The sequence below is a fragment of the Aphidius gifuensis genome, linkage group LG1 (assembly GCF_014905175.1).
Source record: "Aphidius gifuensis isolate YNYX2018 linkage group LG1, ASM1490517v1, whole genome shotgun sequence".
Taxonomy (NCBI): Eukaryota; Metazoa; Arthropoda; class Insecta; order Hymenoptera; family Braconidae; genus Aphidius; species Aphidius gifuensis.
Window position 1 is genome coordinate 15,828,292 of NC_057788.1, and position 26,916 is coordinate 15,855,207.

A 26,916-nucleotide genomic window follows, 5' to 3' on the forward strand; every position below is an offset into this window, starting at 1 on the left:
AATAATAATGAAATTCCAATTGAGAATAATATGAAGAAGAAAATTATTTGAACAATATGCATACAGTTAATGAAAAAAATAATAATAATAAGTTAATGATATGTAACTAAGTTTTTAAGTAGGTAAAAAAAGAAAAAGTTGAGTATATTATGAAGATGAAATCGAAAATCGTGTAATGAATCTCAGTGTCATTGTAACTAATAGATTGACACGAAAGATATATTAAATTTTAAAAATTTTTAAATAATATTTAAAGAAAGAAAATAATAGAATAATATTGTCGGCAATGCTGTTGAGAAGAAGATAGATTTATATAGAAATTAAAATTGAAATAAAAAAGAAAAAAAAAGAATTAAATAATATAAGTAATAATAAAGTAAAATACTGATATAATTATTGATTAATATACCTGAGGGTGCACGTGGTGCCAATGCATCATTTGTTGTTGAATCTGGTGCTGCTGTTATAGCTCGTGGTACTGGTGTTACAACTGGTGGATGTGTTGCTCTCCAATATGCTTCAAGATATTCAGCAACATGCTCACAAGCTTCATCAAGTTGATTTTCATCAAGTATAACATCAAACATTTCTGGTGGACATTGTGCTAATTTTTCAGCAGCAACCATTTGTACATTCAAATGACGTGTTTGTGATTTACCACGTGACTTAATCAGTCTTTGTAATACTTTTGGTGATGATATTTTTAAATAAACAATTGTTGGTGCTAAACTTGTTTTAGCCAATTGTGATGGATGATTTATTGTATCACAATCCAATACAACAAGCTAAATATTGAATACATATATTTTTTGAATTATTGTTATTGTTAATATTATTTAATTATTTAATAAATCAATTAATCAGTAATGAAAAATTTATACTATATAATAATTTACCTGTAGTGTTCTTGCAAGTTCAAATATTCTTTCAATTTCTGCTTGTACTTCTGCAAGACAATTACCTCTGCTTGTTGAACGTTCCATGATTGCTCTTTTGGTCGGATTATTAAGCAATGATTTTTTGGCAAGCGATATGTCAGCCATTACCCTGGTTATAATTATTCTTCCTTCAAATTTGTGCTTTAAATAATCAAATAGCGCTTTTTGCATCATATCAGTAACTTCATAACCCTTTAATGATGGTCCAACAAGTACAACTGGTCTCATTGATGGTACAACATCGTATGGCGTTGCAGTTTCCTATAATAATATATTTATTGATTTATTGTTCCATTGCCTTCCTTAGTGAAAATACCTTTCCGAATTACTCTTTGTTATTCCGGAGAAATATTTTCACTGGGGTTTTTGTGTTTATTTCCAATTGATTCATCAATAATATATCTAAATTTTGTCTTTATATATTTATAAATATATCTATAATAAACTAAATTATAATGATATCTCTAAATCGAAAATGAAATTTCATGTTTTCATGAGTAAATATAAGTATAAAAAAAAAATGAAATTACAAATAAAAATACTAGCATCAAGGAATTGATGTTTTATACTTACGTAGGACTGCGATGATCACGATGAAGCAAAGGTTGAAAGAAAAAATTGCATATTAATCAGCGATATAAAGCAAAAAGCATGAAAAAAAATGTGCAAATATGAAATTAATTAGATGGATTTAGGTATGGAATAAAAAAAAAAGAAGTGTTCACAATTTTTACCGGCTTTTTGAAAAAATTTTTTCGTTTTTCTTTTGCTGGTGGTGTCGCAAGGGTCGATCTGCCAGGTCGGACGTTGCTCACACTATCGCTTTCGTCACCTTAAATTAGAAAATATTATTTTTCATTTATAAAATATCGTTTTTAGTTATTGTCGAATTTTTTTTATATTTGTTAAAAATCTAATAAAAATAATTTCTTTGATCTACTAGACTGATTCATATTAGATATATTTTGGCTGTTTATTAATTATTTTTAATCAATTTCATATATCTCCTATTTTATTTTGTTTTTGTTACGTTTTTCTCTGAGTTTTATTAATTCAGAGAAATATTCAATGAACTAAAATTATATCAGAGAAATTATTTTCACGAGAGCAGTGTCAATGATGACTGACCTGGAGTTGGTGGCGTTGATCCACGTGATGGCATACCACCATCACCAAGATTTGAAGATGAACCACCACGTGCCGAGTACAAGCCTTTAGTGCTACGTACTGCACTGGCTTGTACACGGAGTGCCTCCAGTTTAACGGGCGATGGTATGAAACCAACGTCCGAGCCCTCTTTCACGAGCCTGCCGATCCACCAATTGTTATCATATTTTTCCTATTAATGCAATTTAAATTATTTTATAATAATAAAATTTTATTTATCATACGGTTGTTTTTTTCAAATAAATTTAATTATAATATAAATAAATGAATAAACAAAACGGTATACCTTAATATGAAGATAGTCTCGAACTTCAAAGCTAACAGCTGATCCATGTACTGGCGAATCATCATCGGCAGATCCGTCATAACAAACGTTTGTTCTTACAGCAAATGCGACGGGTTTAGTCTGAAAAGTATTAACAAATTTCATATTAATAAATTTAAAAAACATTAAAACGAAGAAATAAAAAAATATGTTACCCTTGCTTTTTCCAATTGACTAATTGCTTGTCGTTCTTTTTCTCGTCTCAGACTTTCTTTTTCTTCGTCCAGTGATAAATCTGAGCTCGGTTGCGAGTAATTTGAATCTGCTGATCCCTTAAAAAAAAAAAATTAATTTTAATTATACTCGAGTTACTGACAATACTGCAAACATTTGATCAAAATCCAAATTTTTTGATTATCCAATGAATCATTATAATAAACAAAAAATATAAATTTATGATGGAGCTTAATAATAAAAATAAAAATACAAGCATATATAGTATATGTAAATGAACATTATTCTTCAACATTATATATAAATGAACAAAATTTGAAAAAAATATTATGTAAGATGTCGATGACTAGACTTGAATATTCATGGCAGCCGATATTAAATTAACGTAACGCTCCAGGTCTGGCGCATTAATGGCGCATTAATGCTTGCCAATGATTGGCGGATGTTTTACAAGCATCGGCCAAGGCTTGGCCATGTTGTGTTCTCCTACACGGGCCGCGCCTTGTTTAGTACAGTAAATTTTCGTCGTGAGCGTAGTAGTGCTTACTCTATTTTCAAGTAAATTTTACTATATAATCTAGTAAATAAATGATACATAATATGGCCGCCCGATTGGTAAAATATTTATGTAATTTCAAGCTTATCGACAGCGTTATTTATGCAGATAGACACGGGGTCAAGCGAGGTTTATTATTGGAAATTTATTTCTAAACAATTTATCAAGAATTACTTTTTTCATTTGTCAATTAGTTTTCGAGTTTTGAGCGTGTAAACAGAAAAAAGAAAATGTTGCAGAGAATCGAATACTATTCCCCGTGCATCTAGCACAAACTACCGAACTTAGGAGTGAAAAATGTCAAACTATGTCAAACTTTTAGCTGAAATTTACTGTAAAATTTAGTAAACTTTATTGGTATATTTTCAATCTATTAAATTTTACTAAAAGTTATAGTAAATTTTTTCAGAAAACTTACAATAAAATTAAGTAAACAATAAATTAAGTTTTATTGCTTAGTATAGTATATTCCCGAGTAGAAATTCAGGTCAGGTTCGGATCAAGCCCTGATCAGGCTTGCCTGATTTCAAATCCAATCTGGATCCAGATACTGGATCCGAACCTGATCAGGATGTAACGCTTTTTCGTAAGGTTTGGATCCAGAATGGATCAGGATACCTGATCAGGCTGTAGTAAAGATACATGATCCATAATGGATCCAGATACTGGATCCGAACCTGATCAGGATGTAACGCTTTTTCGTAAGGTTCGGATCCAGAATGGATCAGGATACCTGATCAGGCTGTGGTACAGATACATGATCCATAATGGATCCAGATTCCGGATCAAAACTGGATCAGGATACATGATTTATTCAAAAAAAAAAAAAAAAAATTAATAATTTCAAATTTATTTTTTTTTTTAATTTGAAATCTAACGCTTAACAGAATACAGATAAACTTTATTATTACAAACTGACCTAATTGATAATTTACCTAACTAATTATTGCTACGACCGGGGTTCGAACCCTTCGACACGGGATTACAACGCTAGTACTTGACACGCTCGGCCATTGAGGCATTCGATAATTCGTACTAACTTTTTGTCCTCATAGGTTCTACAAATTGCTTGGTCAGGATAGCATCAGGCCATCTCTATTTTATCCTTAATAGGGATAGCCTGATCCATTCTGGAACAAGACTGGATCAAGAAAAAATTATTTGAAAAAAAAATAAATTCAATAATTTTTTCTTGATCAAGATTCGATCCAGAATGGATCAGGCTACTCTATTAAGGATAAAATACAGATAGCCTGATGCTATCCTGATCAGGCAATTTGTAAAATTCCAAGACGCAAATTTGATACTTGTTTCTTCATCCATTTTGGATCCAGCTAGCCTTACTCTATCCTTAATAGAGGCCTGGATCCATTCGATCAAGAAAAAATTATTTGAAAAAAATAAATGCAATAATTTTTTCTTGATCAAGATTTGATCCAGAATGGATCAGGCTACTCTATTAAGGATAAATTACAGATAGCCTGATGCTATCCTGATCAGGCAATTTGTAAAATCCAAAGACGCAAATTTGATACTTTTTGCTTTATCCATTTTGGATCCAGCTAGCCTTACTCTATCCTTAATAGAGTAGCCTGATCCATTCTGGATCAAATCTTGATCAAGAAAAAATTATTTGAAAAAAAAATAAATTCAATAATTTTTTCTTGATCAAGATTTGATCCAGAATGGATCAAGCTACTCTATTAAGGATAAAATACAGATAGCCTGATGCTATCCTGATCAGGCAATTTGTAAAATTCAAAGACGCAAAACTTGATACTTTTTTCTATATCCATTTTAAATCCAGCTAGCCTTACTCTATCCTTAATAGAGTAGCCTGATCCATTCTGGATCAAATCTTGATCAAGAAAAAATTATTTGAAAAAAAAATAAATTCAATAATTTTTTCTTGATCAAGATTTGATCCAGAATGGATCAGGCTACTCTATTAAGGATAAAATACAGATAGCCTGATGCTATCCTGATCAGGCCATTCCTACTCTATCTTTAATAGGGGTAGCCTGATCCAGTCCGGATCAGGACTTGATCAAGATGAAATTATTTAAAAATTAAATAAATTTAATACTTTTATCTTGATCAAGTCCTGATCCGGACTGGATCAGGCTATCCCTATTAAGGAAAAGATGTAGGTGCCTGATCCAGGCTTGATCAGGATGTGATAGAGTTACCTGAATAGGGATAGCCTTACGATATCCTGATCAGGCCTGGATCAGTGTTCAGGCTATCCTGAACAAGTTTCTACTCGGGTTGTCAATGTGCAAATTTTTACTAAACTTTAGAGTAAAAATTATTTATATACGAATAACTTCAACAAATGACGAAGGAACTGTCAGCAACGCAGTTATTACTATTCGTCTTGTAATTTTTCCACCTTTGTAATTCTTAGTTAAAATTTCTTTCCCTGTACCTAAAGTTAGCATATCATGGATAAAAGTTGATGTAATGTTAATATTTAATTAAATTTTTGTTTGAAAAATTGGTAAAGTTGTCTTCACACTAAAACTACACGCCAGTGGCCTGGGTTCAAGTCCTGTTACAATTTTTTTTTTTTGCAGTTTTGAAAGCCGTTTCTATAAAAACGGTGAAGGATGATTGTTTTAAAAATTTTTTCGGAAAACGTTCTGCATCGTCTTGAAAACTGGATAAATGAATACAATTGCAGAACAAAGAAAAAAAAAAGTCTTAAAAATATTAGTCTGGGATATATAAATAAAAAAATAAAAAAAAAAAAAAAAGACTAATAATAATGTTGAATACATTCAAATTACATTGTTAATTAAAATAAATATATATAATTTTTAATATTATGTTCTATTTTATTTTGCTCTAGTTGTTTCCCATTTTTTTTTCTCTCTCAATTTTCGTGTTCTCATGGAAATCGATCGAATAAAAAAACACACGCCTCGATGCTCGAGGACTTTGTTCGACTATATTTTACTTTTTTTTTCACCATAGGAGAGTTACAATTTTATTATTTGTCGGAAATAAGTATTGAGGTCGAGGTACTACCTACCTACCCTTAAGTTTTTTTTTCTATATAAAATTTATTTTTTTTTTCCTTTTTATTTATTTATCATGTGGCTATTCGTATATACATATATATATATATACATATATAAGCATACCTGTGTAAACAGCTTGTTGTAGCCTGAATTGTGCTGGTTGTATCCTATCATCGCCAATACGCAATCATCAACAATAACATGCGCAGCACTCTCTCGTTTTTTATTACTCTTTTTATCTATCTGTTTGATCGTCTTTATTTGTTATTATTTTCAATAATATATTATTATTTTTTCTTTACCTTTTAATTACATGAATATTATTTTATTCTACTTTTTTTTATCAATATTGATTTAAATATAGTTAGAATATTCACACCTTATTTTATTATTATTATTTACAAAAACACTGTATATCAATTCCCACTTGCATTATTTTAGTTGATTATGCTTAGTAATATTTTTTTTTTTTTATAGAATTGAAAAAACAAAAAAAAAAATATCTAAATTATTATGAGATAATACCGCATTGCGCTTTCTTTCTTTTTTTACTTCCTTTATCTCGTTTTTTATCATCCAATTTTTTTCTATCCCTATTATCCGCACTAAAGAACATTCAGAATTTGTGTTTGTGTTTTTTTTTTCTCTTTTTTATCACGTTTTTAAAATAATTGCATTTTATTTTATAATAAATATATTATTTTATCGATAAATCATTTGATAGAAAAAATTTTTATTTAATTTATATTATTTATATCACTGTATTTTTTTTTCGTTAATTTGTAATTTGTACCCTGTTTTTGTTTTTTGTAAAATTTCGGCACTTAACGGTGAAATTAATTACAATTAGGGAAGACAAATTTTTGATAAACACTTATCATTGAACTAACACGATAATTTGTATAATTATATTTTAGAATAATGATTATTCTTATTTTTTTTGTTTCTTTTGTCAAATTAATAAATAAAATTACTTAATAATTAAATGAATGATTCAAATGAAAACTAAGAAATGTTTTTCTTTTATATTTAAAACGTCGTAACTGTGGGAGAGGCAACGATTGTATGCCATGGTTATATAGAATTTGTAAAGCGTCGACGTGAAATTTTCTCCAAGTCAATGCATGTATATGTGTATTCTATACTTTATATAGATATTTTGTCTGGTGTGATTGGGGTGGTTGAACATGCGCTGTTGTTATGTGGCCTCGTGCGTCGACGATTGAATCAACGACCCCTTGTTTTTCCCGGCTAGATGAACTAGATCCTCGGCTATTATTCCAACTCGTGCCACTACATATAGGATATCTATTATTATTTTGATTATTATTATTATTATTACTTCAATATCTTTATGTTTCTATTTATTCATGTGTTTTTATCAATATAAAACAGTGAAGATTTTTCTATTATATATTATATGTGACATAATTTTAAACTATTAAAATCAATGTTATAAATTTAACTTTTATTTGTAATTAAACCAAATGTATAGTTTATATTGAATTATTTATGAAGTTATATATACTATTGAATTACAACTTATACTTAGTCTAGTATTTAAATTATAAAAATAATTCAAAATGGTATAATAAGTAAATAAATAAATGATCATCTGTTTGTGTTTGTTAAATAATAATAAATTATAATAATATAAATAATATTATAATGATATAATAAAAATTGGTATACAATTGTATATAGCAACGAGTTTAAAAAACGAACATAGTAGTGTACCACATTTAATTTTTTATGTTTTAAAATTATTATATCATCAAAGTATAAATGTATAAATTTGTACCTTTTCGATATAAAAATGTGAATTGTCCTTTCTTGTCTCTACCGCAAGGTGGTAGCAGTATAAAATATATACCGCAAAAATTAACCCCACCAAATAAACTTGATCGATCCGTGTATATTTATATATTCAATTGTATTTATCTCAAGAAATTACCTGACATGTCACGTGTCTCGCAGCTGATTATAACTCGCTATCATATACTCATAATGTTATAAAAATTTTAATTAAAAATATAACAACGCATTATATTTGCTATTATACATATATAAATATTACGTTTAAAACGATAGATATATTTATTTGAAAAAATTAATTGAATATGAAAAACAGTCTGCATATTATATTATCCTTGGTCGACAGTTAAATATGATCTAGGTGTCATTAATCAATTTGAAAAAAGATATACAATTATTTTGTAACATTGGGTCTGATTTAAAAATAAATGAATGACTCACTAATTGTTTAGGAATAAATAACATCAAAATGATATCGCTGTTAAATTTATTTTTTATTATTTAAAATACGTATGTTATTAAATTTTAGAATTTTATTGAATTATAATATATTCAGTACCTTTCTTTTGCCAAATGGTTTGTATGTTGGTCTTCGCAAATGATATGCCATCTTCACATACAATATTATTATTTTGATTTAATAAAAATAAATAAATAAATAAACAATTGAACAATAAAAAAAAAAAAAAAAAATCAAGTAGAATTATCTAAGCTATTGTCAGCTTTTCATTTTTATTATTTTCAAAGTTACTTTATTTAATATATAATTAAATATTTTTTTATGTATACTTATTTTTCAGTTGATAAATTAAAAACTAAAATAAAATAAAAAAATTAAATTGAAAATTTTTGTCATATTGAAAATCTTGATATTCATTGCTATAATATGTATGTAAACTATTTGTTTGTGCACATTGTAATTTTTTTTTTTTTTTTTATCAATTTGTATTTCTTATATTTTGATTAATTTTATGAAAATAATTTGACGTAGAGGTTGATGTAACACGAACATCCAAGTTCAAACACGAGTTTCACCGAGCAAACTGAGCAGCTACGTCTAGCCCTTGGTTGAGACCAATGATTTTGGAACGCATCGCAACCTCATCAGCTAAAAATACATTTTCATAAACCGCTCTTTGCCAAACTATTAGACCTCACGCATCACACACCCTTTTTTTTTTTTTTTTTTTTTTTCATTTGACTTTTTGTTTTATACCACCACTTATATATTTCATATACTGATAAATAAATTCGATCTCTTTTTAAGGTAATTCAATGAAAATCCTTATATATACACTAAAAAGTTTCGTAAAATACAAGAATGTACTAGCAATGATGATAATGTAAATTATTTTAATATTCAAGATTTCATTGACTTTTAGATATTTTTTTTATTTCATTTTTATTGCCAAAGACAAAGTTAAAAAAATTTAAATATAACTTTTTTCTTCTACATATATGTATATAATATATATATTCTGATAGGCACTTTTTTTTTTTTTTTCATCACTGATTTTCTTGACCGATTGAGCCTAAGGGTACAACAGATCGCAGTAAATCCATTGCTTGAAATTCTGATGGCGCCCGCAAGATGCCGTTGGTCAGCGCAATTTTGAAAAAAATTAAACATCAAATTTATGAATAAAATATATCTGTAGATCTAATAATTGATAATATGTTGCCTTGTTGGAAGCTTGAAATGGTGGCAATTTTTTTTTACTGAGTTTAGACGCAAGAAATTTATCCAAAAAAATAATCTGAGAATTTAAATCATATTTATTACGATTAATGAAAGAAATAAATTGTAAAAAAACTTCACTAATAATGAAAAAAAATTATGAATAATACGAATAATGATACTAATCATACTAATAATAAATATAAATAATGTCATTTTTCTCATCTAAACAAATAACCCTCGTAAAAATATTTTACCGGACTTTTTTTGGATTTTCGGAGTAATACTGCAGAATAACTCGGAGTAATTTAGACAAATATTTGCAGACCTCGATGTGGTTTTTTATAAAAAAAAAAAAAAGTCATTTGAATTTTTCTTTCCTCGATTCAATATAAGAATTGATAAAAAAAAATAGTTTACAAATAAATTTTTACACCAATCATCCAAAGCAAGTTAACCCAACAAATCCACAAATGGAAACCCGTTTACACATTTTACACTCTCCGAAGTATAGTCAATGTAGTCGCCGGGAATGTCAGCAAGTATACATATATATTCATACAATATATGTATATCTAAATATATATATAAAATATATGTGTTTGCGCTTGTATATGTACTTTTAAAAAAATGCAATTAATTCCACACGGTTTTAAATTTTAAAAAAAGTACAAAAACAAAGTATGAAAAAATAAAAGAATAAAATAAGATAAAAAATTTAAAAAGTCTAGTCATCACTGTGAACTGGTAGAAAAAGTGTATATATATACTAAGTGTGTATATACTTGTCCTTGATCTTGACTAGACTCATATTCATTTGAGTTGCACATGTGCAAAAAATATTTACTAAAACTAAAATTAAATAAAACATCACTCGAGATTTGCATATAATTTAAAACAAACAAAAAAAAAAATCACTCAAAAATTAATATTCAGCCAAGGATATAAGAGTGTAGTATATATAATATAATATAATATGATATATAAATTTATTTATTCATATTTTTTATTCCTCTCAAATTAATAAATTTATAAATATTTTTTTGACAAAATAATTTTTTAATTTAAATCCAAATAATTATAACAAAAAAATATATCAATAAATAATTAAATAAATTATGTAATTAATATAATAGTTAAATTTTACTTTTAATAAAAATAAAAAATATTCAAAGAGCTATAACTTTTAATGCAGACATGTATAAAAAAAAAAAAATTGGTAAGCGGATATGTGGGTTTTAGCCCTGTAGGACCGGCTAAACACGGCTAAACTTATATATAGCCCGCGGTGTTGTGCTGATGTATAATGGCAACGTGTTTTCGTCTAATGTACTTTTTTGTGGTGTCCTTGATGCTAAGAGTCTGCGAATGCAGAACTACGGGGTCTGATGGTTAAAAGAGTGAGAAAGACAACAGTAAAAAAAGGTTATAATATTAATAATAATAATAATAATAATAATCATCATAATAATAATAGAAAATAATATAGGGCCTTGTTGGTAGAAATAAGTTTAGAGTGAGCCAATCCACCCCAACCCACCATAACTTTGGGCCTAGTCAAGGTCAGTACGTCATTGCCAACCCGATTGAGATTCTCTCTCTACTCTGATGATGGCTTCTATTTGACCCCCCTCTACTCTTGCTCACTCACTCAATCTTCTATTTTTTTACCAATGTCCACCTTCGTCAGAGCCACAGTCTGCCATTGCTCATATGTCTCTCACCTTACCTCACCTCACCGCACTTCATCGCAACACAACAAAACTTATTATATGCTGCACCTTGTCTGCTTGCTCAAATATTTTATTTCTCCTTTCAGTTATTCTTTTTTATTAACCCACATATAATTCCAATCTTCAGTATATATATAAGTGTGTGTGTGTGTATATACTCCAACTTTTAACAATACCAAACACCTTGCAAGATTCAAAATTCCTTGGAATTAAGCACAGATGGATTATTCATGGTCTAAAAATGTTTCATGGAATATATATATATTGCATTGTCTTGATATTAATTTTGATGAATATAATATTATGACATGATGGCGTCATATATGTAAACATGTATATATTTATACAAATTTCAAAATAATAATAATTTGTTGGTAATTTATTTATCTTTTTGGATATTATGGATCAATTTTTTTTTTTTTTTACTCTAGAGTGTCCCTTGAGATTTTCATTGAGAACTTTTAGCGTACTGTACGTGTTCCTTTATAACTTTAAATTATTGATCGTATTTAATTTAGAATATATATTATGAGTATGTTCTCTCTATGTTCAATGTTTATATATATATATATACAGAGTGACCCGAATTGAAGAATTCATTTTGATTATGGCAAAAATACAAGTCTAATCGAAAATGGTTTCTTGCAAAAATTGTGTTAGGTATATAAAAAAGAAGTTTGATCCAGCATTGAAATTATAATAATTAATAATAATATTGTGCAATGTAGATATTTCATGATAATGTTAATTATTATTTTAATATATTTTGAATATTTAGTAACTTAAAATTATTACGAGTTCAGTTGACGTTTTTTTTCTATATATATATATATATTTATATGGGTATTAAAAAGTATATAGGTATCAAAAAGAACTGGGGGGAAACTTATAGTTGTTATCCTTGAAACTCGTGCACTCTTTCGTTTTGTTTTGGCGCATAGCAGGCCAATGAATAGGAGGGCCTGTTGGCGCGCGTCTTTTGTAAAACAAAAAAAAATTTAATGCAAAAAAAAATCAGCAAAGCCGCAATATTAATGAAAATAAAAAAAATCTCAGAGGGAAAGACACATATGCGATGGTAAGAAATTTCGCATTGAGAAATAAATGAAAAATTGTTTTTTTTTCCTTTTTTTTTTTTTTTTTAAGTCTGTAGATGAACTTTTAAGGCATTATTTTTTAAGATTTTTGGACAATAGAGCAAGTGATGATCTCGGTTAAGATTAACCAAGGTGAGTAGATAATTTTTTCTTTTTTTTTTCCTTTTTTTCATCTTTAAGATCAAGGCATTTAACCGACTTGAAGTGCATACAATGGAAGGATCATTTGCATTGAGATGAAAGTGTCTAGAAGAAAACTGGTCAAAAAAAAATGCAAACGAAGAATAAAAAAAGAAACTATAAACGGAAAGAGAAATTGAAAAAGAGAGAAAAGTAACTGGAAAAAATAAAGAAATAAATATAGAAAATGTGAATGGAAACTGAGTGATTTGAGCACAGCTATTTTGGCTTTCGTTTCTAAGAAATTAAGTAAATTATAATAAACAAATTTTTTTTAACAAATCAAAATATTTAATATTACATATATATAGGTGCAAAGTTTTTTTGAAGCAGATCATAACATATATATACTTGTGAAACCGAAAAATTTCACTCCAGTGCTATAGGCGTGAAGATATTAATCAATCAAGCTTTCATGAACATATTAAAGTTTTTTTTTTTAATTATGTGCTTTATTTTATTTTAATTCTTGGCAAGAATATATTTTTTTTCTTATTATTTTTACTTACAACAACGTGTCTTCTTTTGGGCACGCCCAAATTGACCAACTGATGCAGGCCGTCACGACTCTTCTCAGCGAGTACGTAAGCCCTTCCATTAGTTCTTGCCTGAAATATTTGACCATCAGATATATTTTATAACTTTTTAAATTATATTTTTATTAATTTAACCGTTCCGTCAATAGCAGCATCAAAATCACATGACTCAATACTTTCATATATACATATATCTTTTTTTTTTTTTTTTTTTCAGCCAAACATATCTTTTTCCTTCCAAAGCTTCATCCCCTTTTTTTATTTTACAAAGAATTTTTTAACTCAATGTAACGAGAGTAAGTGAGAGACATTTTTTTTTGGAATTTTAAGAAAAAAAAAAAAAAAATGAACAAGTGAGGTATATACCTGCTTTTGGATATTAAGAAGAACATCATACCCTCGTCACTCTACTCGGACCGTGGCTCTTGTCCAATCCCCTCGATTTCAACCATCCCATCATTCCCCATATATACCCAACATACATACATACACAATGCACATGTACAACCATTTTTTTTCTTTTCTTTACATATTATCCGCTCTCGATTTCGACCGCCTAGGTTCTTTGGTCATTTGTAAATGTGAATTTTTTTTCTTTTTTTTTATTTATTTATTTATTTTTTTCTTTATCCCCCTTAAACACCCTTTTTGCCTTCACCTCCTCCTCTATTTTAATCGTATGCTTACACACCAACCACATAGCAAGATTTCAGAGTAAGAGGCAATTTCAAAGTCGAATACTCATCTTGCACTACCCCCGTGAGTGCAAGCAAGCTTCTTGGTGGTTTTTTATTTTTTATTTTCTTTTTCCATGCATTTTCTTGGCAGTATATGTATGTAAGCTTCTATATACCTACCCCTATAATACATTCCATCATGATGAAATTTATAAAAAAGCCATTTTAACCATGTACACAATAGATTTAGATATACGTGATGTGTATTACTACTGGAAGATTATTATTTTTTTTTCTTTTCCTTCTGTAATTCATTGACTTATTTGTGCAATGTGAATATATCAATTTTTTCCGTTTAAAGCTTTTTTTTTTTTTTCTCTTTTACTTTTTGGAGCATTGAGATCAATTTTTTTTTGCTAATTTATTTATATCGTTTTTTATTTGATTTTTTTTTTTCCATTGCTTTTCGTTTGTAACAACTCAAGTTTGTTTGTCTGCCTCTGTATGTCACGCAAAGGATGAGATTTTATACTCGTAGAAGAATTTATTTTTTTTCGGTCGCAGGACCTTGAACGCCATGCACACCTCTATATATAAGTCGTTGGCTTTAATAGCCGGGGTATATATATACATGTATTATATATATAAAAGTAAAAAAAAGGCGCCGGCAGAATGAAGGGGCAAAAGAGGCAAAAATGAAAAAGAAACAGAGAGTGTATATGTCTATGTATATATAAACATGATTGTATGGGTATATAATTTCCAGGAATAATAGAGGAACCGGAAAAAAAAGAAGCGAGTACCCATGGAGTTTTGGAAACAAAAAAAAAAAAAAATATATTTATATAAACCCAAGACATATTTTTGCAATGGGTAAAAATCTATATAAAACACAACACAAGTCAAAAGTTTAACCAACAAATTTCGAATACTTGTTTTTTGTTTTTTTTTTTTTTCTTTTACATTTTTCTCTAATATTATTTATTTGAGAGTGTATAATGTGGGTTAGTCACGAAGGCAGGCGCCATCTGACCAACGTCAAAATTGCTAGGTAATTTTTACTTGTCGACCAATACTGACCTTGAATTTATTTAATAGAAATTTTAATTTTACAAAATATAGATTGTGCTTTGATGAAATGAATTCATAAATTATGCAGGAGCTGGACCCACTGGCGTTAGTAAAGTTATACAAAAGCGTGATTTTTTGTTTTTTTTTTTTCAAAATTTGCGATTTCCTTTGCATTATCCCTTCTGTTGACTTCAGACTGAATACATTCTATTGGTTCAATTTTGTTTTGATATATATATTTATTATATTTACGATCTTACATTTCCGATGGCAAATTCAATAGTTGCACTTATCATAATTATAAAGAAAATTATTTAATTATTGTTTTTATATCGTTTAATTTATTGACATAATGATATTCCCATTTTTCTTTGACAGTAAAAAACAATTATTAGCTCATTGCAAGTTGCAAATTTGTAAAATCCAAACTGTTCAAACGAATGTAAACAAAAATAATACTTATATATTAATATTGTTATTCTATCCTAGTTGTATTTTTTACTAGTGATGAAGCATTAATGAACCAAAATGCATTTTTGTTGATATAAGTTGATGAATTGCCGCAGTTTAGCAAATTTTTTCTTGGAACTTTTTTGTCTTAAGTTGAAAAAAAAAATAATCAATTCGAGAAAAAATGTCTTATTTTGAAAAAATATTTTTTTTTGAATTTGAGACAAATTATTTTTTTTTTTTTAAATATAGAATTAACTTAAGAAAACTTGTGATAAGCTTAAGGATATTTTGTCTTTTGATTTGAGGAAAAATTTGCTAAAATAAAATGATATATACCTCAATTTGAAAGACAAGTCATTCAATTTAAAGCAACGAGCGATCAAGTTGAGAGAAAATTTGCTAAAATAAAATAATATATGTCTCAATTCAAAACAGTATTGATTTTTTTTATGTAAAATATTTGTTAATTAAAATCACTTGAGAATTAAATCAAAGCAACAAACAATCAATTTGAGAAAAAACTTATAAAATAAAATGACATATACCTTAATTTGAAAGACAAGTCATTCAATTTGAATTTTGAAGCAGTGAGCGATCAAGTTGAGAGAAAATTTGCTACAATGAAATCAAAATTTGCTCTATTTATATCATTATTCACTCAACTTAAATATGTTTTATTTTTCTCAACTTAAATGATTTTTGTCTCAACTCAAATTAATAAATAATCAAAAGTTAAAACAATACATTTTTTAATCAAAAAACGATCTGGTAACGTTTGTTAGGGAAAAATTTTCAATACTCCGGCTAGGGCCGTGTTAAATTTTATCTGTTGAATGATTTTTAAAAGTAACAATACAATAATAGTACATTTTTTTTTATTTTTCTCAAAATCAATTTTTTTTTTTTTTTCGTTCGAGTTAAGGCAAGCTATAACTTTTGTTAGAATCAACGGAATGACTTCAAATTAGGCTCAAAAAACGTGGTTTTCAAAACTCTATCGCCCCTTAAAGGGTTTATCCTGATTCCAATGGTCAATTTTTTTCTATTTTTGAAAAAAAAATCACAAAAATATTTCAAAAATTCTATTTTTTACAATTTTATAAAAACTATAATTTTTTTTGAAAAAAATTTTGAGTAAAAGTTATAGGATTTTACCACACATGCTTTTTAAGTCTTATACAAAGTATCTAGGACGATTTTGTGGAAAGTTAGAGCGTTTTCCAAAAATTACTCGAAAACTAGGAAAGCAATAACTTTTGATAAAATTGTAGTAGAGACTTCGTATTGGGCTCAAACAACGCGTCTTCTGAAACTCCATCACCCTTCATAAGAAAAAGCATTATGTGTTCAGTCGCTTTTTTTTTTTTTTAAAAAAACTAAATTTAAAAAAAAAAAAAAAACGATTTTTTAAAATTTTTTATGAAAATTGTGATTCATAGTTAAAAGTTTTCTCGGAGAGGCGATAGATTTTTCGAATACGCATGTTTTAAGCTTAATATGAAGTCTTTAACACCATTTCATCACGAGTTATTGTTTGCCTAAAAAATGAAAACGGCACAAGATATAACTCAAAATGGAGTAGTCGCAGAGGTTTTATATTAAGCTTGAAATAATCGTTTTTCAAAATTCTATAACTTTTTCAAATAAATTTTTCCCGTACAAATGGTATTTTTCGTGAAAAAAAAAAAAAAAAAATGGCCGAATAGATAATGTTTTTTTTTATAAGGGGCGATAGAATTTCCAAAGCCGCTTCTTTTAAGACAAATCCAAAGTCTTTACGACAATTAGTTTAAAAGTTATAAACGTTTTTTTTTTTGGGGGGATAAATCCAATACTGCGGCTGAGCCTTTCGACTCGTAGCCTCCGTAAAAAAAAAAAAATTATTATTTTTAGGGAGATAGATTCGAATCGCGCTCGGAACACAGTGATTTACAAAAAAAAAAACTATGATATAAACAAAAAGCGAAATAAAGTTCTCAGTGAACGAAAAATAATCATTTTTTTTTTTTTTTTCAATTAAAAAATGTATTTTTTCAACTTTTAATTATTTATTAATTTAAGTTGAGACAAAAATCATTTAAGTTGAGAAAAAAACATATTTAAGTTGAGTGAATAATAATATAAATAGAGCAAATTTTGATTTCATTTTAGCAAATTTACTCTCAACTCGATCGCTCGCTGCTTCAAATTGAATGACTTATCTAGACAAGTTTCAAAAGCTTTCAAAATATGTCATTTTATTTTAGCAAATTTTTTCTCAAATTGATTGTTTGTTGCTTTAATTTAATTCTCAAGTTATTTTAATTAATAAATATTTTACATAAAAAAAATCAATATTGTTTTGAATTGAGGTATATATTATTTTATTTTAGCAAATTTTCTCTCAACTTGAACGCTTGTTGCCTATTAAATCGAATGACTATTGTCTTGCAAATTGAGGTACGTATATGTCATTTTTTTTTAGCAAATTTTTCCTCAAATCAAAAGACAAAATATCCTTAAGTTTATCACAAGTTTTCTTAAGTTAATTCTATATTTTTTCAAAAAAAAAATAATTTGTCTCAAATTGAAAAAAAAATATTTTTTCAAAATAAGACATTTTTTCTCGAATTAATTATTTTTTTTTTCAACTTAAGACAAAAAAGTTCCAAGAAAAAATTTGCTAATATGAAGAAAAATCTTTTTCAATTACAGCAATTTTTTTTCTCAGTGTAGCTATCGAAAGCTTTCCTCCAAAAATATGTCAAATAAAGCTAGGTTCCGTTGTCAATATTATTAGGTTATTAGATGGTGCAATGTGACGTCTGGATACTGGCCCCAGATCAAATTAAACTACCCAGTAACCAGATTTCATTATTTATATTCATAAAATTTTTATCTAAAATTTTTTTTGATATGATAAGAAAATTCAAACATTTTTACATAAATTAAGATCGAACAAAATCACTTGTGACGAAAATTAAAATTTTCAATACTCCGGTGGGTCATGTGCAATTATTAATTGGTTCATTTTTTTTTTTTTTTTTTTAAATAAATGTCATATTGCCCATAGGTTATGTCGTTTTGTTTACTACGGAATATTATTATAAACATATGTTCATCTGTGTGAGTGCGTTTTACTGAGCAGGGCTGCCAACTTCGTGCGACTAATCTGCCTCAATATAATTTTGACAGATTCCAATGTTAATCAGTTCCGTGACTCCGAAAATAAAATTTTGTAATTAATCATCAATATCTTTGTCAATTTTAAAGATATCGCGTTCATATTTGCGGCAAATTGTAGATAAAAATAAAATGAAACTTTAAACTAGTCGGTGGAAGTTAATCGGATGGATAGTTTAAGAGTTATTAATTTTTTTTAAAAAAAGACAAAATGACAAATTTGATATTTTTAGCATTTACGGCTTTAATAATTACTTTTTAAAAAAAACGAAAATATACGAATTGTAGGTATTAAAAATACGCTTCTTTTGATCATAATATGAAGTCTCTAGGTCTATTGGCTAAGGAGCTACGACACTTTTTTTTTTCTTAGACAAATTCAATACAAATTCACCTACGTAATAAAGATGATTATAAATTATATTATACGCTAATACGTCCATCAATCAGCAGCAATCACTTGACTACGGCAACTCACATAATATATATATAGTCGTTTGAGTGTCACTGTTCAAATTTAAAAAGAAAATAAAGTATAAAGAAATATTTAAAACAAAAATTTGCGAGTTAAAATATAAATTATCGTGATAATTATACGGAATAATAGCAAACCGTCTATAAACTGGCGAGTGTCTATTAACTGGTGCCATGATAGTATAAGTAAAAAATTCTACAACATTACAAATTTTGTATACATTATCGTAAAAATAATTCTAGAGTTCTTAAGCTACCGCCCATTAGCGTCTCAATAATATATGCTTGCATTCAGAACACACACTGTATTGCGCCGAGAAGAGTAATCTAGTTTAGAAAAATAAAAAAAATAGTTTAAGTGGAGGAAGAAAAAGAAAAAAAGAAGAAGAGGAAGATGAATATGTAGAAGCAGAAAAGAATAATAAAAATACCCGAGATAAAATAAAATAAGAAATCGAAGAACGATCAAAAGAGGGTTATGATGTAGTATATTGTAGTATAGTATTGTTTTTGAAAACTTATGGCAGAAGTAAAATAGCATCAGCAGACAAAAGTTAGCATCAGGTAGATAGGTTGTCTATACATAGGTAAAATAAAAGTGAAGCAACTGCGTAATATTTCTAGAAATAAAGGAGAGATTAAAAAAAGTAAAGGTGAGAACGAGACAAGAAGTAAATGAAAAAAAAATGAAACAAAGAAATCATTCAGGGACTTGTATATACAAAATAAGAAGAGTAAAGAGAAGAAAAGATTAACCTGAAGGACGAAAACTGGACGAACAAATTTAAAAAAAAACATCCAAAAAAGCTTTGTAACAACAGACTAGTATAGAAAAGGTAAGACAGTAAAAAAAAAATCATATTTATCATATAAAATTATTTTTTTATTTTTTAACCTTTTATATGTATATAATTTTAAACATTTACAGAAATCGAGATAGATATTATTATTATTATTATTATTATACGTGAATTAAAACTTTTTAGAACAAAATATTTCATCGTTTTTCATATATATCTTACCATACATATATTTTTATTTTTTAATTTCTCCTTTCTCTTATTTATCTATATATATATGTGTATATGAATCGTCATTGTATTTTTTTTTCTTTTATTTTTATTATTTTTAATATACTAAATTTTATTATTTTTTTTTTTTTCAAATTATTTTTTTTTCTTCTTTATTTCATTTGAGGTGCCTCACTGATTATTATACAGGTATATATTGGGCATATATATGTATAAAGCCAGACGTGTGCACACGCTTTTCTTACTACTATAATATAAGCCACAAATAACAAGGCAACACCCATGAGCACAAACCATTGCCACATGTATATATGTGCGTTAAAAAGAAGAATATTTTTGGGTATATAGCTAAAACTTACCTTACTTTTCTACCTGCTTGTCTGTCTACCTGACCGTACCTCCTCCCTTCCTCCCACCCACCCACCCTCCGTCTTTGGTTCACTCTGATCTTACATTATGGAGCCTTTTTTCCCCTTCTCTTATTTAGTCACAGTACTTTGGCTACATTCTTCTATTTCGACAAATCTTCAAATAGTTTTTTTTTTTTTCCTCTTATTATTATTCGCTTTTTCACCTTGATCAGTGAATTGAGAGTGAGAGGGAATTGTTGTTTTATTTATTTATTTTTATTCATTTTTTTGTTCCGACGAAGAGACTTAATTTTATTATTTGGGTGTGTTGGTCATGTGACGAAAAATTTGGTTTGTTTATTTCATGAAGGTTTATTTCATATAGATAGATTTTTTATCAATTAACCCTCTGTCATATTATATTACAGGAAAAAAAAATTAACTTTTTTGTCTCTTTCATTTTCGATTATTTCTGAAGCTTTATGATTATTTAGTATTCCAATTGTTGTTATTGAAATTTATTTTGTTATTAGCTGTACATTATCGATAAATTATTTTGTTGTGTTTTTTAAAGTGTTCATAAAAACCATAGCGATTAAAAGATTTGTGCTTCACTTTGATATTTTTTTTTTTTTTTGGTTTATTACGTTATTTTGAGAATTTTGGTAATTCGGAGTAAGTTGGAATAAATCGAAAAAAAAAAAACTGAGTAAATCGTAAATATTACTCCAGTTTTTTTTCGACATTTTTCATTCGATTGTCTATTTTTTTTTTATTTTCTTTGCTTATATGTTCGATCAATCTTTGATTTACTACGCTTCTCTGCAACTTACTGAGCTTTTTTCCGAATTTTTCGAATTTCCAGAGAAACGAAGAGTAATTATTTCCACGGCCAGTATATAAATAAATAAATAAATAAGTTTTGTTAAATAAACAAAAATCATCATGTGTAAACTTAAACGTCACAAAAAAAAAAAAATTTTATATAATTAAATTCAATAAAAAATTAAATAAATAGAAATAATTAAAATATATGTAATGGGTAAAGTGTTATTGTCGCACGGAGATAAAAATTAAAAAAAAAAAAAAATATATGTAGACAAGACCAATCACTCTTTCTCGTATAAGTATTAATGGTCACGGGATATTTTCATGCCTCGACGATCTTGAGAATTCCATTGGTTTATTATGGACAGATGCGATAGATTTTTATCTACCAAGATTTTTTAACGGTCCGACCGGTAAGTCGTTTTTTTTTTTTCTTTCATTTTTTATTTTTTGACTTAATGTTAAAAGTAATGACGCGAATAGGTAAGACTTCTTATATATATATTTTTTTAATATATAAAATATTATTAACTTTATATTTATTCATCCTTTTTTTTTTTTTTTTTTCTTCCTCCAAAAACCAGTCTTGAATTTTTCGATAAGTATGTAAAAATTTATACGTGCAACTTGAGGGGGATTATTTAAATCGAAAAAGGTCATGTATATTTTTTTTTTTTTAATATTTATTTTTTTAGAAGAATAAATGAAATAGTAAAGAGATTTTTTTATATATAGAGAAACAAAATAGTTGGTGCATATTTAGCATATATATTTATAAATATAAGATGATAATTAAACTTTTTTTTATTATTTTTTTTTTTTTCAATCACGTAATGATATATTGCTGAATTTATTTATTTTACACTTACCAGTGACCATCAGTAATAATTTTTTTTAATTTTATCATTATTTCTTTATTCTTTATCCTCTTTACCATTTTTTTTTTTTTTTACAATTTATTTCATTTTATTTATTATTATTCTTTTTATTTCTTCTACTCCTTTTTTATTTTTATTTTTTATACAATATTAAATTATTCATGAATTCAGTTAATCGCGTCCTGCACCTACCTGGCCTATCTGGTTTTTACGTATTTAAAAATGAGTATGTGTTGCGTTTCGATCCGGACGAATAATCAGCCTTTAAATTTCGTAGAAAACCGTACCAGGTAACGAGCTACATAAATTCTTTTATTAGTCGGCCACCCATAGGTCTTAACAATTTTTTTTTTATTTTTTTCTCTTACTTTTTTATTATTTTTGACTTTTCAATGCGTCAGGAGGCGCGATATATTTATTTTTTTTATTTCAGTTATACTTATAATAATGATAATACGATTATTTATTGAGAGAGAAGAGAACAAGTGACCTTTTCGACATGGAAAAAAAAAATTACAAAATGTAACAACCTTTACGATGGGGCACTTCCATTTAAATTGCACTAAACAAAAAAAACACATAAAATAAAAAAGAGATAAAAAATAAAAGGTAAAAAAATAAAATGATAAAGTAAAACATTTTTATTGCAGAGAAACTTAAAATACTTGGAAGTGTCTTAAAATCCATTGAATCCTTGGAGATTTTGTTGCATCTATATGAAAAAAAAAAAAAAAAATTGAAAAAAAAGCAACTAAATAGAAAAAAAAAACGCCCCTTTTTATCCTAGGATTGTTTGACCCAAAAGAACCTGTTCAATTTCTGGTACGCACCTTGAGGTACAATACATACATGGCGTCATATGGTCATCAGAGACATCTAAAAGATGACCAGATTTTTTTGAAGGAGAGGTAAAAAGAAAAAAATAAAAAATGAAAAAAAAAAACACCGAAAGATCGGTGTAACTAACCGAGTGAAGGGGGAGAGGTGATTGGGTTCGACTTTTTATATAGTATATACTCGTTTTGCATGAAACCAAAAAAATATTTCATCATTTTACATTTACCTGTCATTTCCCTGATTTTTTCAAAATTTTTGCTCCAAAAAATGATTAAATATCTAGAGAAATCTATTTTAAAAATCTAAATAATATTGTGAGAAATGTAAAAAAAATAATAAGTTTTTTAAAACAACAACAGACATAAACAATAAATTAACTAATCGAAAAATTATAGATAAAAATTATTTAGCATAAAACGAAAAAAAAAAAAAAAAAATTGTCTGTGTACAATAAAAAAATAAATATATTTGTTGAAGGATTTTAAGTTGATTTTTGCTGGTATTTCTGAGAACACATGTATAAATATAAACGACACAAAAGACAATTAAAGCCGTAGGTCAGACGTATCCTATCTTATTCCGGGAATTGAAATAATTCGACAATTTGGGCGTTTTTTTTTTTTTTTTTTTTTTTTTTTACAGCACTCATGTTCTATATTTTTTCTCTCGTGTAGATTCGCTTAAGGGCTAATGTGTCGCTAATTTTTTTTTTTCTTCTTTTTCCTCTTTCCCCTACTTTTATTATATTTTTTTATTTTTTATTTATACACACGCTACCTACTTGGGCAGGTGTACAAGTGCAACATATATAATACTGGTCTATTTTTTTTTTTTTTCTCTATATACACCAAAATGAAACTCTATAATATGTATCCTTAAAAATACCAGAATAATTATATCTAGCCTTTTGGTATGTATATATACGCGTGTGTATATATTTATATATATATATATATATATGTATATGTTATTATGTCGTAGCTTTGAAAAAAAGTGAAAAAAAGAGAAAAAAAAATAAATGACGTATGATGATGATAGGGTGATAAAGGGCACGTGCGAAATAAATGAAGAAACCCGTTCAGTTCGTCAGCGAGAATATTATCCCTTTACTTTCTGATACAGCCGCGCACCTTCCTCGTTTAGCCCTCACATATATATATATATATTTATAAATATATATAAGCATGGGCTTGTGTATACTGACCTACATTCTCACCAAACCGGGTCCAACTTGGGATGCATTTTGTTATATATATATATATATAAAAGCTTTTTCGAATTTCTAAACTAACATTTTTCCGCTATATTATTCAAATAATCCTCATCAATAGTATAAATTTTGTTTTTTCATTGAGCAAAAATTCTTATTATTGATTTTTTGTTTTTGTTATTTTTAGTGCACAGTATCAAGTATATATCGATACTATACTGAAAATTAAGTTATTATAAGTTATTATTGTAACAAATTGATGATGTACTTAACATATATATGCTAAATATGTATACAAAGTGTAAAGTTTTGAAACATATCTCGGATGTATATATAAAATTGGATGTATCATTTGGATACTGGTGCCGGCCAATCATGATTGGACACATGTAAAACTACAGCCAATAATTCTCCAAATATATAATGAGCCAAAAATCACAAAAATAAAATAGTCTTTTGTTTATGTTAATATTCTGATGATAGATAAAGATGATATGTATTAATATTATAGCTATATAAATAAATAAATAAACTCACTTGATTTGGGGCAGAAGATGTAGCAGTAGCAGTTATTGCAGATGCATTGGGTCCCTCGTAATCGTAATCAGTATCACGATGTTGTCTTCTCAATGTTGAATGTTGTTCGGTGGCGGCACCAGTAACAGTAGCACCAGCAACACCACCAGTAGTTGATGTATCCCTGTCCCTTGGATCTCTAATAATGTGATCCCTATGATCTCTTGGATCTCGATATTCACGTTCTCCAATAATACGGGACTGTCTAGACATTGCCAGCCGATCCGCCACCGTTTCTTCCCCTTCCGCCCCCACACCTTCCACCACTTCGTCGTCTTCGTCGTCGTCCTGATCGGAATCAAGTAGCAAACGTTCAATACCAATACCTCCGTGGCCACGGTCACCGCTGCTTGTTCCGCGTCGAGCGGGATGACGACGTAGGTCACACCATCCTACGCTACCACCACCTCCACCAACTCCCTCACCGTCAACTGATGAAGTTCCAGCCACACTGCGTCCACGAGATGTTGATAATACACCCGTTGTTAATGCTTTTGTTGTTGTTATTGTTGTTGGTGATCTTAATAGCCTTTTCGATATATTTTTATTATCTTCAAATTCTTTTTCTTCTTCTTTACGTAATGAATACTTGTAATTATTTTTATAATTGACATCACCGTAATGATGAACGCCAAAACTCTCTACGTTTTCTAAATAATCCTCTTCGTCACATTCACCGATTGATGAATTTGATGATAATAATACTGTTGGCGATTCGTTGAACAACACCACGCCTCTTCTTCTTTCCGATAACGAATAAACTGGGCTCCAATTATCGTAACCGCTTTCGCGGGGACGATTTTCCCATCTACGAGTCACCACTTGAATTTTTTATATACTTTTTCACAAATTTATTTTTCAAAATAATTTATTATTAATATTGTTATATTTTATTTTTATTTGCATTTATTTTAAGAATTATTTGGTTAATCGTTTATTTTTGTTTTTTTTTTTTTATTTTTCGTATAATGATATCATTAAATTTTATATATATTTTATTTTAACACTATTGGCATTTCGATTTCGAATTAATTGAAAAAAATATTTCGATTGGAGAGGTTAGGTTTGAAAATGTAGGGCTTTAGGTCGCGCTCACCTATATTGTTGCTCAGCTGAGACTAGAATTACTTAAACCCGGCTGATACTTTTATTTTTTATTAAATATTTATATATAAACAATTTAAAAAACTTTTTATTAAATTATTATTATTATTAACTTGACACTTTTAATGGTAATAAAATAGACTGAAAAAAAAAATTATTGTTATTACAAAAAAGACGTTATCACCAAAACTATGATTTTTAATTAATTTTTTTATTTTTAACTTTCAATGAATTTTTTTTTTTAATTATATAATTTTTATTTTTTTTATCGATAATATGAGTCAATGTATAAATAAATTTATATTTTAAATATAAATTTAAAATTAATAATCAGACCACGGAAAAAATAAAATAAGAACAGACTAAAAAAGAAATAAAAATATATAGTTTTAAAAATAAAAAAAAATCAATTAAAATTTGATAAGAATAATTTTTTTTTTTTTTTTTTTTTCAAATCCACTTTACACTTGTACTGAATTTTTTTTTTTTCTTCGTTTTTTTTTTTTATCAATTTAAATACGATGATGTTGGATGATTTTTTAATTATTATTATTTTTTTTTTGAATATTATGGAAGGTACAAAATATGTTTATTTATTAAATATTATTTTATTTTTATTTATAATTATTATAACTTATATGAAACGTCAGAGGTAAAACGATGAAGACTATGTTGCTTGGATTTTCCACCAACCAAAAGATAAGGGTGGCACAGTTGGCTTCGTGTTTCGCTTACCCTCGGTATTCTTCGATATTACTCGTCACTGATCGAGGCTTTTCGTACCCTTTTGCCTCGGTATAATCATGACGTCACAATATTATGGCGAAACCTGGGAATGTCTTTTATCGATTAACTGAAAAGCGCATGTCACTGATACCAACGATAATATTATTAAAAAAAACCATATATATATAACACGATGTGTTTTTTTTTTTTTATTTCAATTGCGATCCTTGTTTTAAATTCAAGGAACAATATGAAATTGAACTGTGCTCCATTTTGTTGAAAAATTGCGCGCTATACAATATCATTTAAATTTCCAA

At 27.6% G+C, this 26,916-nt stretch overlaps 1 protein-coding gene across 8 annotated transcripts in view; it reads right to left on the reverse strand.

Annotated features, from left to right (window-relative positions):
• Window positions 1-25,743, reverse strand: part of LOC122849530 (voltage-dependent L-type calcium channel subunit beta-2) — a 34,968-nt gene extending 9,225 nt beyond the window's left edge. Inside the window, exons 1-9 of one of the 8 annotated variants that reach the window (XM_044148251.1) lie at window positions 24,731-25,582; window positions 13,196-13,294; window positions 2,586-2,702; window positions 2,392-2,511; window positions 2,067-2,277; window positions 1,673-1,770; window positions 1,512-1,517; window positions 897-1,199; window positions 410-785 (exon numbers count right to left, since the gene is read on the reverse strand). In XM_044148251.1, the coding sequence (XP_044004186.1) occupies window positions 410-785; window positions 897-1,199; window positions 1,512-1,517; window positions 1,673-1,770; window positions 2,067-2,277; window positions 2,392-2,511; window positions 2,586-2,702; window positions 13,196-13,294; window positions 24,731-24,982 (1,582 nt within the window). In that variant the 5' untranslated portion in view covers window positions 24,983-25,582. Of the gene's footprint in view, window positions 1-409; window positions 786-896; window positions 1,200-1,511; window positions 1,518-1,672; window positions 1,771-2,066; window positions 2,278-2,391; window positions 2,512-2,585; window positions 2,703-6,306; window positions 7,315-8,557; window positions 9,409-13,195; window positions 13,295-24,730 lie in introns of those variants that run through there. The other 7 variants (XM_044148269.1, XM_044148260.1, XM_044148278.1 and 4 more) reach the window with 7 other exon arrangements.
• Window positions 25,744-26,916: the final 1,173 nt, after the last annotated feature.